The sequence below is a fragment of the Ambystoma mexicanum genome, chromosome 12 (assembly GCF_040938575.1).
Source record: "Ambystoma mexicanum isolate Mex_15411 chromosome 12, UKY_AmexF1_1, whole genome shotgun sequence".
Classification (NCBI taxonomy): Eukaryota; Metazoa; Chordata; class Amphibia; order Caudata; family Ambystomatidae; genus Ambystoma; species Ambystoma mexicanum.
Window position 1 is genome coordinate 275208171 of NC_090936.1, and position 13795 is coordinate 275221965.

The following is a 13795-nucleotide window of genomic DNA, read 5'->3' on the forward strand; positions in this document are numbered from 1 at the left end:
CATAAATAAGAGTTAAGTCTATTTCCTCAAAAAGAAATCGGATCAGTTAAGACATGTATAGCCCCTCTCACCTTTATGTTTGTGACCAGAAGAGAAAGCATATTACAGTAGGAAAGTGTAAGTTGTATGTGCCACATTCTTTTATTCACTACTTTAACCACGCTATCTGTTTAATGCAATTAAGTAATATGTTTACCCCTGAGTTTTCTCAAGTGATCTTTTTATTGAGAAAGTGATTTCACTAAAATCCTCTTTGCAGTCTAAACAAGCTTTGGACCCATAGTCAACCCAGATACTGTGCTGTTTGGAATTCTTCTAAATCGGTTTCTCTGAAGGCAGCTAGTTATTCTCACAATTCTATTCCTGACTTCTTCTGGAAGAAGCTCCTAGTTGAGTCTCTGGGGCTTCTAAGTGTGCTTATTAACACTTCATTTTCCTCCCCGATGTTGCAAAAGCTGCCACTCGGTTTTGAAGACTTAAGTATTAATCACCATGTTAGTGATCTTCCTTTTTTGGGTAAACGTTTAGAAAAAGCTCCCTCTATCCATCTCGATGCTCATATTGATGCCAACCATTTTCTACGGGACTACCATTTGGAGTTCTGTACATTATGCAGCAGAGATACACTACGCTACATATTGTGGATGATCGCCTCCATGGAGCAGGTTCTACTCCGCCATGTTTGCTGCTACTGTCTACAAGATTCGATCCTGTGCGCCATGATGTATTTTTTCTTCATATCTTTGAACACCTGCATAGGAATGAGTGGCTCAGTTTTGAAATGGTCTCAATGTTTTCTTTCAGCTAGATGGCAACCCATGCAAAAGAGGCCTATTAATTCACTTCTGCTTCCTGTCCCCTGTGAAAATGAGAGACCTTGCACAACACAATCTTCTGAATAGCTTTCAGTAATATTCCTGAGTCCATGTTCAACAAAGCGTGCACTATGGCAGATGCCATGGAGTATCCCATGAGAACCGATTATGAGGAGCAGTCCTAGGATCCCCCAGAGCCTGTATGCTCAGCTCTATTTGCACAGGTGCTGACATCACATCCATAATGGTAGAATAGTCTTTTATCTGCTTGTACATCTGAAACACATATGGATGGAACACATTCTGAACTGAGATAGAAAGCTTGAACAGTTAACCAATCACCTTACAAGGTATCTAAACAGACATGCACTAATGACTTCTAGGCTAAGGGAGTCTTGCCTAAGGGGTGGGTTCAGTGTGTAGCAAGGAGAAGATGAACACCCATGGAGAGTGAGGAACCAACCTTATGTTCCAAAACAAATATATAAGCCATCCCTGGGGGCCAATCCCCAAACCAGCTACTTAGCCTGACCCTTAGGCAGAAGGAGTTGGACCTGTATACATGAGGATGGAGTAAAAATCTCTGAGGCTGGGGGGGAAAGAGAACCAAGAGGCTCGTATAGGAGGGAAATCTGGAGGAGTTACCCAGGTGCCTGGAGAGAAACAGACCTGGGTGGCCAGGGAGAGAAAGACCCTCTACTCGGGCTAGGGAAAGAACTGGGACGGTTGGTAGATAAAGGTCCATGAGAAGGGGAGAGAAATACCCCGGAGGCTGGGTAGGGAAAAGGCAACAAAGCTGGGTGGAGGACTACACCAGACACTTTGGGAGAGGAATATGCAGGAGGCTGGGCAGTGAAAGACTCAGGAAGCTGGGGAGAGTGTTTCCCAAGAGGTTGGAGAGTGATAGAGAAAGACCCAGGAATCTAGCGCCTGACCCAAGAGAATGAAGACAGAAGCACAAAGGCGGTGAGAGAGACCTAGGAGGCTGGAGAGAGGAAGATCATCGAAGTTCGGGAGAGAAAGAACCAGGAGGCTGGGGAGAGAAGCTCCCTGGAAGCGGGAAGAGAGAAATTGCAAAGTTACCTTTGATTATAGCGGTATCTAAGGAGGAGGTAGTTTGAGAAGTAAAAGAGGAAGTGGTGAGAGAAACTATGAAGAGAGGTTAGATGAACCATAGTGAAGGGTATGAAGATGCCAGCTCTTAACAAAGTGGTACTTAAGGACGATGGGACTGAAGAGAGAGTGGTTAACCATGAAAAGTTTATTAGGGAGAAGTCTGACGAGAGTGGCAAGGTGAAGCAGATAATCACCAAGAGTACAAGAGCAGAGAAGAAAGAACAATCAGGGAAAGAATAGAAGGCCATGAAGAGAAGACTGGGATGAAGCAAAAGGGAAAGATTTAGATGTTTGGGGGAATGGGCCTTAGGAAAATAATTGGCCAAGCACAAGGACAGAGAGAAAGAGAGGGAAGGAAGAGAAATATGTCTGCCAGGAATAACCTTCTAGCGGGACATCCAGGAGGAGAGAGAGAGTTTGTGTTGGGAGGCTATAAAACTAAGGCACTGAGTGAGGTAGGTGAGGAGAAGCTTAAAGAGGATCCTGCAAGGACCTAAAAACCTTAGAATGGCTACTAGTCTTCGTATTGCTGCAATCCTTTGTTTAAGGCAAGCTCTGGCATGACACTAACTACAGATTTAACTACCAAGCGTTAGCAACAATTTTAAACCCAGGAAGATGAAGAAACTCTGCCACTAAGTGCACATGAACCTCATGAAGGAAACTACAAATAACAGGCACTATTTCTGTGTTGAAATTGTAAGCTTGTAGGAAATTTGTCTTGGAATTCCTTTCCCGTTACTTGGGAAACTGAGCACCTTTCCCCACATTTGCTTTTGTTTGCTACAGCCACCAGGATGGACCACATGTTGTCCACATCCTTGACCATGAGGGACATTTTTTGATTTATCCTTGTAATAATTAAATGTTGGCAAACATATGTCATGCCTGGCCTGTTTTTAATGCTTTTGCATTTTATAAGAATTCCCAATTTTCAGAATTTCTAAAGGGAAATGCCAATTATGAATTGCTGCATTGGCACAGCCTCCTTAGGAAACCTTTATGGATCTGGCTGATCCCTTGCACCAAGTATCTGGACATTAATTAGAGGGATGCAATCTTCCTAGGGGAAATTACTTTCTTTCTTCTAGCCCCAAACCTCCTCCATCACCTTGTTCTCTGGAACAAGGGGTTTAGAGAAGTGGAAGTTGGAGGGATTTACAGCAGGAGCATCACTTTCCAAACTTGCCCTGCTTTGGACGGTGGAAGGAAAACTAGGATAACTACGCCGAGTTTGGTGGTCCTGATTTAGCTAAAGATTGTAACATAGCACAACCTCTTGCAGAAATATGCTATTGTCCCTATACACAAAGATGGAAAATTAATTAAAACCCACAGTTCTTTTGGGGAAATGGTTCAAATTACAACATTAAGGTGTATTTCTGTTACAACCTTAAAAGCTGTTAAGCTCCAGTAAAATATGAACCGAAAAGTTGAGGATGCAGCACCTATTCTAAATGGGGATAGTTGCCTTCACTTTGATCCAACAGGAGTCACAATGATAAACAATTCAGGTACAGTTACAAAGGGCTAAGGTCCACTTAAACAGATACATCTACTTTTGAAATAGTGAGGCTCTGTTTTTCTGGATATTGAACTAGGCTTCCTGTGGAATCTCTGGAATAAGAGTTGGCTGTTTCCGCATGCAGAACATAAAAGCTCTGTGCTTGTTCTTTATAAGTTCCATATGTCTTTGGTAAGGAAAAGGTTGAAAAGGACATGGTGTTGTCAGGGGAAATGTGACATTGGGTAGGTATCTTGTCATATCATTTGCCATTTATTCACAATAGGCTTTTAAATGCAAATATTTAAATGCAAAAACAGTTAATTAAAAAAGAAATACCAGAAATTACACCTCAGTTAAATGATGATAATGAGCTAAGGTTAGGGTGAATGTACTGATAGGCAGAGCGGGATAGGGCCAGGGTTAGGTGTATATTTCTTGCGCTCTGAAACACTTGTGTACGAGCGCGATACAAATAAAATATCATATCATATAATTAGCTTCTGATTCTAGTTAAGGTTTGATTTATGTCTGGGTGAGGTTGAAGATTAGGTTACTCCAAAAGACGGTGGAAGTTTTATTGAAAATCAGAGTCATTTTTATGAAGAAATGTGGTTGATTTTGGCTAATTAAGTGGTTATTCTGACTTTTGCATTTCAATGCTTTGCAGTGAAATGGAACTTCGGTGTAATGTACTCAGATGAAACAGGATAGATCTACGTTGAACCTATACCACCAGCTAGATTCCTTAACCGGTGTCCTCAATGCCTATGACTTCATTGCAATCGACCTATCTATTCCCACACCTTTGTCAATAATAGCATATTTACTGTTCTGTATGTTTTGCATTTGTCATCCAGGATGTGCATGCAAAATCACAAGTGCATGTTTTTATACTGATGATAATATTTATCCTGTTATATAGCAATTACCCCTATTAATGCAATCTTATCAGTACGTAATATGGTAATGATCAATGACCCTTGTTTTTTTAGGTCAATGAAGAGGTTGGGCCTGGTATTGACTGGACCAATGAGAATGACCGATTGCTGGTTTGTCAAATGTGTATTAAGTTGGCTGACATTAATGGACCCGCAAAAACGAAGGACCTGCATTTGCAGTGGACTGAAGGCATAGTCAACGAATTTTATGAACAGGTAAGGTCCTCAGTGAGGACAAAAAGTAGATCATGTGCCCTCCTTTTCATGTTCTTGTAACGTCCGACCATCCTCCTTTTCAGCAACAATATTTGAGGCGGTCTTATGTTTTACTGATATTTTCTTAAGAAGTTTTCATATCATCTTCTATTCCTTGGAAGCCCACGGTCCCTAGAGATGTGAATAGGTACAATTGTAACTATCTTAAGGATCATCTGGCACTATTGCACACAGGTCTCATTCGTTCCTCCTGTGCAAATCACTTCTCTAAAGTACAACTTCTATCAATGACATCTGAAAGGATTACTGGTGTACACCATCACTAGTTAGCTGCTTAGGGCTGTCCTTGACTAATTAAAGGGTGCAGTACATGTTGCTCATCAGTGTCAGTGGTTACAGCCAGAAGGTCCATCCAGCGGGAATTCCGATCCCAGTCTCTGCCCATCACCAGCGGCAGGTATGTGTACCATGGAAATCTTACCCTACCCTCCTGACACGTCCTGCTACAATTCCAAATATGGTAATATGGAACCAGAAGAGGAAGAAAAACATTGACAAAGAAAACTACCAGCTATTTGTGCAATGTGGCACAGCCTTAAGTATGTGAGGGTTCCAGGGACGCAACCTAGAGACTCCAATCAACTTTTGTTTTTTGAGGTAATGTCAGATCTCCATGAGACCTGTGTTTTTTCAAGGCTCCAGATGACTCCTCCCACTCTTTGAGTAAACGGCTTGCAGGGATGCCTTCGCTGTGCATAGCCACAGTTGCCTTACACAAGTGAACACATTTCGCCCTAGTAGTCCTGTTGGTCACCAGGTAGGAAATGAGCAGGTGGGAAGTCAAAAAAGCCTGTCAGGACCTTTTACTGGCTCTTTAGGAGGAGTGAATTTCTTTTGTGCAATATCACTCCGACAAGGAATTAGCACCTATGTAATGAGGGTTGTTATTTTCAGCCTATGTTGGGATGCTTCATATTATACAGCATGTCTTAATTGCAATGATGGACTGAGCTTGGACAGGTTATCATGGTTCTGCAATGACTTTGCAACTCTATCCATTGCTTAACTTTTTTTTAGCAAAGTCAGGCAAAGTTCTAGTTCAAGTCTAATAATCCACTCACCTATATGCCAAGTGCTAAATTTGTGTCTTGGGTTTCCATACTTTGTGTATACATTACGTAGAATTCGCTTACTTGCACTAGTACATGTGCTTCCCATTACTAAGTTTGTCCATTTCATCTTGCCCAGTATTCACTGTGTATACATCACATATTAACTCTAGGAATCCAGGCTTTTCCAAGCAGGTATGGCCTGCATCCAAAGGTTTGTGATTAGCTAGAGAGCTGGAAAGAGCGAGAAGAACAAAAGGCAAACAGGAAATTCAAGCTTCCCCTAGAAGTTAGAGCCTGCATTCCACACTCGTATTGTCTAAAGAGAAGAAACAATTCTCTAACATGTATTATCAGACTTGGTACACTCCCTTTATTTGACAAGGAGCTAAAATACTGGGAGGTTATGTATGTTTCAAACACACATGTATACACCTGTTCTAAATATAAGAATGAAGGTTACCAGATTATTCTCGACCACCGATTAATGGTTGGCAATATTGTGCTTGGCACACAACACTGATTTCGGGGATTGCAAAGTTAATTGTTCAGATGAGGAAATGAAACCAGTGCCACCTCAATCCACATATAGGCTTTGTTATGTAGTTTATTAATCTAGTGAGACTTGGGATTTATACTGTTGTGTGGGGCTTTGTACAATTAGCAATACTTGTGGGGCTTAATGTAGTCTAAGTACAAACCAGTGTCAGACTTAACAGATGTGAAGTTCATGTATGAAGTTTGTGAACAGTGCAATATATAGCAATTCTATTATTCTTCAAGTTTTGAATTTTTCATTCTTCCTTTTTCTTTCAAGATGTTCACATTGAACTGTTGGCTAACCTACACAGAGTAAACCAGGGGTCGGTAACGTGTGGCTCTCAACATGTATAGGACTGTGATTCCCATGATCCCTCACCATTGACTATATTGGCTAAGGCTGATGGGAGTTTTAGTCCAAAGCATCTGGAGAAGCAAGGGCTTTAGAACTCAGCAGTAAGCAATGTGGCTGATGGTGGTCAGAGACAGAAGTGGACAGTCGTTTCTGCCCACTGTTTTGAGTGGCAGTTGCTAAAAACACAAAGTTGAAAAGGATGCTCATAAGGTTGAATGGAAAATCTTGAAAACTCCAAATCTCGAAAATCAGAATGAACAGAAATGTTGAATTGTAATATAGAAAGCAAACTGACGCATGCTTAAAGGGTGAGGGTGACAATGAACCTAGCAACAATGTTGTTGGATAGGGGTAAAGTCAGGTTAAGTGGAGAATGAGGTGTTACACCCATCTTAACAAGAAGTTGATTTAAAAAATGAAGTCCCTTAAGGGAAGAGGTAAGCAGGTCAACGGTTATGTGAGCAATTATTTGTTTAATATAATAGTGACATGGCTGGTTGTGTTGATTGTTTTAAAACGTTACATTTAACATTTTAGATTGCATGGTACTATAGTAACCTGTCATTTGAAATGCAACCCTTTTCCACTCAAGTGTTTCACCATTCAGTGTTTAACATTCATCATTTTTACAAATAACCTTTTGTAATGTGGTGAAACATGTGTCGAACACCACCAATTCAATAAAAGAGTAATGTACGAGACAAGTAAGCAAACATCTGGCGATAAGATCTGAAATAAGAAGATTGTCTCCATGAATGGCTTAGCAGTTCTGCAATATGTTCTATACCTACCTGCCCCCAGAACTCAGAAATAATACCATTTGTTATGAACATGGTTCCACAAACTATTCAGGCATGTTAGTTTATGGAGGTTGACCTCATAATTTGTAAGGGCAGGATATGTTTCTAAATTCAATTTCTTTTGTAAGATACTAACCATACCATGCGTTCTTATGGCGTTAGTTGCCATAACGACTCATTTTAGGAGTGTATCATTAACAAGAACACCAGCTGCCCTTAATGCATAACAGAGGATGCTCTCTGCTCCCATGACAACGCGTCCTTTGCCTCTGAATGCCCCTATTTTCATCGAACCCTTATAAATTAATATTCCTTAATGTAGGCTAATGTTGTTCATTGACAGAATGATGACAGAGCTGTACGCATTTAATGAGCAGGGGCATTACTGGTGTGGAGCAGACTATTTTCTGACAATTCAGTCACTGCTTAACACCAACATGACTCAAATGGTAAAAGTATCATATACTGGTTAAGCATGCAACTAAAAAGTTCAGGTTGTCAAATAGTCCTTAAAATGAAAGATCCTGAGATGTTGTCGTGAGTGGAAGTGGGAGATGTGATCTTGCGGGTAAATTGCCAATTACTTACCCGCCTGGACTAACCTATAATTCTAATCCTGATTTACTAATCTGACTACATGGAACCATGTTACAATAGACGCACACCGTGCACAATCAGTACTCAGTGCCATTTGCAGGGCATGAGGCACATTTTATTTCAGGGTGAACTGGTGTCGCACATTCAAAATGGAGAATTGCTTGATTTTCACGAGGGTGTGTTTCATGCAAACAGTGAATGCCTGTCCTGCCAGCACATGTTGCCATCAAAAAATATTAGAAATGCGGAGCTGCTACATACGGGAAATGTTAAATGTAGACCGAATATGAGGTGGCCTGCGTTTGCATTTATTTTTATGTATTGGGTATTTCTAGCGAATTTTGTCTAATAGGCAGTTTTTTATTAATCAAGCAGTTCGCTTATTTGTAGAAATCCAAGAACAGTTCCTGAAATGTAAAAAGGGGGTGGGTGGACTGGCAGGCAAGGATTCAGCAGGGACAAACTGTTGTGGTGATCCTTACAATACTTGCCATCACTGATTCAAGATACACCAATATGCAGATGACAAGCAGCTTTACCTAATGATCATTTGAATTCACAACATCCATTGGCTCAAGCACTCTTTTGCCTCATCCAACCCTGCATGGCAAACCCCTACCTGAAGCTTAACCCAATCAAAGTCCAAATTTGTTCTCTTAGTATGACCAAATCAAGAGAAGGATGAGGAATATGTAGCACAATGGAGTCATGCCTCAACTCCTACCCAGTGCAAGATCACTTGGCTTTACCATTGACTGTGACCTCTAATTCTAAATATGCATTGCCAGGAAGACCCATACGATAGACTACCAGCTATCAGCACTCTGCATATGCAAGACGTGCATCCCTTTCCTGAGCTTCAGAACAGTTGCAGGAGTCTGAGGCAACATCCCCTGCCTGTCCCTGAGGGTGTTGGCATGATTCAAATGGCCAGGGCCCACTACCCACAGCATGATCAGGAAGGAGGAGCGAGAACAACGGTGGGAGGTGACAGAGAAAGAAAGCAAGAGAGAGAGAGCGAGACACACACACAGAATCCCTGCAGAAGGAAGGTGAATGGGCAAGGAGGAAAGGCCCTTATTTGATAAAGTAGAAAAGAAGCTGGGAATTGGATAAGAGCACAGTAGGAGGTTCTCTGGAAGCCCAGAGCCATAAACAGTCAGACAAAGATGCAGCAATGATCTAAATATTGTCTGAGGGACATTAGAGGAGGAACAAACTCATAGTTGAATGCAGAGAGGTCAGCCAACAGCAAGCAAGGGTCAGAAGTGAAACTTAGAGACAGCCCCCAGGCACCTGTGAGCATTAGTTTCATGGGGAGACAAGTGAAATAGGGTTGGGTGAAGGATAAGGTGCCTATGACAGGGATTCCAAGTAGCACCTGAACAGGCACATAGCGACCCTCTTTGTCTACCCCTCCTCGAGAATATGCTTTTGACCTTGCTACAATTTATCCTACAGCCTCCACACCAGCTGAGAGGTGCTATCAACCTCTGGCTCTCAGCACGGCACCCACCCAGAACTAAGAGGAAATCAGTCATAGCAATATAGTAGTTAAAGACTCTGTGACAAAGGGGGGATAACTATATAGAGAGACTATTTTGATCACATACTTCTCTTTATGGATTCAGAGGGCAAACAATACTTATACCTCATATGACAGTAATTTCCTTACTCTGGATATCTCTAGTTGGGTGACCAAGAGGATCTGGTGCCTCCCCAAGCTAGCGCATGAAGGGCCATGGGACATTATAGGGTGAATCCCCTAGTCATCCTAACTTAGTTTCTGTATGATGGCAGGGAACAGTCAATAGCACCAAGTAGGGACAATTCCCTTTAAGGGTACCATGTGGGATCAGGGAAAACAAGCTTTCTTCCACCCCCAAGCAGAGGGCCTTCCCTTGTACTGAAGCCAACAGCTTTATAGGCACAACCCCATTGAGGAACACTAGTAGCACAGAACCAGCAATGCCAGCATGTTTGGCTTCGCTCACAAGGCCTCAGGAATGTCACTTACAGAGGAAACGATAGGGACCAGAATTAGGAAGGAAAATTGGACAGCCAACCAGCCCTCCTTCATATACATCCTCAGTTCCAATACAACTGAGAAAGTTAAGCTCAGACAATTCACTCATGGCACAGGGTTAAAGCATGGCAACCAGAGATAAGACCAACCAAGTGGACAGACTCTAGTCCCAAGTGCCACATCAGAACTGACAGCGATCCAAAGGGTGTGACACACCAGCCAATCCCAATACCAGCTGCCTGAAGAGACACACTTGAGTTCCCTTTCCCCTGAAAGATGCAGAGAGGCTGGGTCATGTTGTGGCAGGCAGAGTGAGCACAGCCCCAAGGGAGCAGATGATAGTGGAAGAGGTTCCGGAGAGTGGGGAATGTTGTGCAAAACGTTTGAAGAAGATGATCGAGATAAGCATCTTGTGCCCAAAGGGGTAAAAGGGGTGAATGATAGAAAGATCTGGAATGTTGAGACCAAAGGAAAGAAGAAGGTGAAACAAGAGCGATCTTGGAAGGGGAGCTAGCTGTGCTCAAAGAGGTGAATCAGAAGAGAGATGATGAAGATTCGGGTTGGAGCTAGACACAGTCCACAAAGGAAAGAAAGGTGACCAAGAAAGTATTGAGAGGGGATGCATTTACTAATGGGACATGGTTAGAACATTTGAGAATAATGGAAAGGAGAGATCAAACGATCATAGATAATTTGATGGCAGAGATTCACAGTTTAAACAGGGGAATAAGAGCAGGTGAAATCAGAGAGTCTAGGTGAAGGAATGGATAGCAGGGCTCATAAGGTTTGGGATGGAATAACACCTATTGTATAAAGAGAAGCCCACAGATCGAGGCAGTAAACTTTTTACCACTTAACGCTCATACTCAGCAGCCCCCAGCAGAGGGGACCTTGAAGAGACATGAATTTTCATTTAATTCATCATCAACATCAGCAAGTTGGTTTTGGGAACTTGCCCATAAAAGATATCAAAATTAATACTAAGATCCATTGATAATAACACAGTATAAACAGACCTCTGCTGACCTGGACACCTTTGTGATCCCAAAATAGGTAAAACATACAAAAGCTCAGTCCTTCACAACATTTAAAATGCCTAGAGTACGAAAAAGCAGTATATATTTGCAGAAGGTGCATATATATTGCATTATAAGATTTCATCAATTTCATTAATTTAAACTCGTTGAACCTGAGCTTCATCACCGAATATATTATTATTATTATTATTATTATTATTATTATTATTATTATTATTATTATTATTATTATTATTATTATTATTATATGGAACTTGAAACTAATATTTTCAGTACAGTAAGACAAATGAAAACGCAGCTGAACAGCTGTGCAAGTACATGGCCTTCAATCGTCTTTTAACCACTCGGCCTTTTTTGACCCTCATATATTTGTATTGGCAAGCCTTTTGAAGGTAGTCAGTTGGCAAAGTTAAAAAACACATCTATAAAGGTAGATTTTCAGAATATTTCTGCCTCTGATAATTTCTTTAATTTACAGTTCTTGATGCACATTTTGAATTGCTGTCTACAGGTGTGGTTAAGTTCTGGACATAAAAACATAAAAGTGTTGAAGTGTCTTTTTCAGAGAGTTCCATAAAGGCCACACATTTGAGACATCACTGTTGCAGATTTACAAAGTGACCCCTACTAGCAGAATCCTCAAACTGAACTTGATAAATGACAATGAAGAATAATTACATAACACCTGGCCATAAAGTATAATTCATTTAGCTTTTCCTTTGTCAGTTTTAAAAATATGAATCCATATAGATTTAATTTCTTAAAGTGCAAATAGTGTGTTCCTTCGGGTCACCGCCTGCCTCATGTAGGACAGTAAACGGCAGCTTGTTTTTGGAGTATCAAGACCATAATAAATAGATCAAGGCTGGGTGACATTGAGTAAATTGTGTTTCTCTTAATACTGGAATCAGAGTTCTTGTTCAGATGGAGCAGTATGCCTGGAAAAAACACATAAAGTGCAGGAGATCTTCTTCTGGGGGCAGGCATAGAAGACATTGGGCCTCATTACAAGTTTGCTGATATCCTGGTGGTACATCCGCCAGAATTCTGGAAAAACTGTATTATCATTACTGGCACTCAATCTGGCAGTATTACCGCTGACAATGGTCATAAATCCTCATTCCATGGAGTCCCATTGGGCTCCATGGGGGGATGTTGCTGCTATTACCGGCAATTACAGGCAGTTTTTTGCCAGTAGGGGTCAGATTTACATCCAGCTCTTGGCTGGAGGTAAATCCTTCACCCCTACAGGCAAAGTTGTAGTTGGCCAGTCTGGTAAAAGTGCTGTAAACGTTATTACCAGCATTTTTACTGTATACCAGCCAACTCGTAATGATGCCCTTTCCTTCAATGTTGCCTGACCATCGTAACATGATCGCTCTCAAAGGGATACAATTACATCTTGCTCTTGTAATACAGGTACTTTCATTAAGGTTATTTACCCATAGTAGATATTTTTGGATCGAGCTTGATATTAATATAACATGTTAACAATTATCTGGCTTACATAATTGAAGTGATTCCTGCATTTCAACAATGGTCATTAACACCTGTGTTTTTAATTGGCAAGCTACTGGCAAATCCAGCATAGGTGGTGTGGTCAGATAATGTTGTGCATTTATTTTCACCAAGAATGTCAGGTTTTCACAGTTAGCAATAGCCAACATTGTTTCATGAAAGCTGTTGACCCCAAGGACATGACTAGCCTTCCAGTTTCCTTCTAGCAATGTTTTTCTTTCCAGGAGCGATTTGAAATGCAGACTGAGTTTCATGAGTTATGGTTTAACTTCCTACGACCACTTTACCCAACAGACATGCTGCACCCTATGAACTTGAATGCCAGTTTTAACACAATGGCTATGCTTAACGGAGTCCTAGTGGATTTTATGAAGGCCCCACTTGACAGACGCATGGTAAAATGGTAGGGATACATGGAAGATATCAATAGTAATGACTGGAAAAACCACACTGTGCTCTTCGTTCGCCTTGCAGTTTAAGTTCCACATGGCTTATTAATCAAGTGAAATTCTAAATGGCATATGGTCTGACGATGTTTGATGACTATGTTCCAATGAAAGGGGTTCCTTTTTCTACAATCTGTGGCAGTATTTCATTAGTTGAGGGGTATTGGTACCAGGTTCTGATGAAGCTCTCACAAATGGTCTGTAGTCCCTGTTTCAAAGCTGTCCTGGCTGGGAATGTGGCCCAACATTAAGCTTTCAGCACAAAACCTCCAGTGACTATGGGGTTCCTGGTGGTTAAAAGGAATAGAGCTGTGATGTTGATCAATAGTGACGCTGCCTTGCTTGGAGAGATGAAAGGAAGGCATGGGCAGAGTGAGGTTGCTGGATGAAAAAAAAATTATATATTTTAATTTGGCGCTATATACATAGAAATTAAATTCAAATAAATAAGTTCTCTTCTAGAACAGAGGCTGCCCACAATAGTTTGAACAAGTGTGCGGAAAGTGGAAGATCACCGGATAATGCACCTCCAGAAACTCTGGGGCTATGTAAGACCGTTAACATGAGAGGAGTGTTGGACATCCAGTGGTGGAAATGGCTTCACATGGAAGTATCTGCAAGTATTTTGATGTTGAGGCATCCTGAAGAGATTGATAGGTAGGGGAGGGAATTGACAGATATGAGCGGAGGAGAGTTTGAGTTTTGTTATGTTGTTATGTTTGTTAAATTTCTTTAATGTACCTCGATTCGTTATTGAAAAAGATATTATTAAAAA

At 41.2% G+C, this 13795-nt stretch overlaps 1 protein-coding gene across 2 annotated transcripts in view; it reads left to right on the plus strand.

The window, feature by feature from the left end:
- Positions 1-13795, plus strand: part of PDE3A (phosphodiesterase 3A) — a 1388780-nt gene that overhangs the window by 1317304 nt on the left and 57681 nt on the right. For both annotated transcript variants that reach the window (XM_069628418.1, XM_069628419.1), the window contains one exon: positions 4431-4592. In XM_069628418.1, the coding sequence (XP_069484519.1) occupies positions 4431-4592 (162 nt within the window). The remainder of the gene's footprint in view (positions 1-4430; positions 4593-13795) is intronic.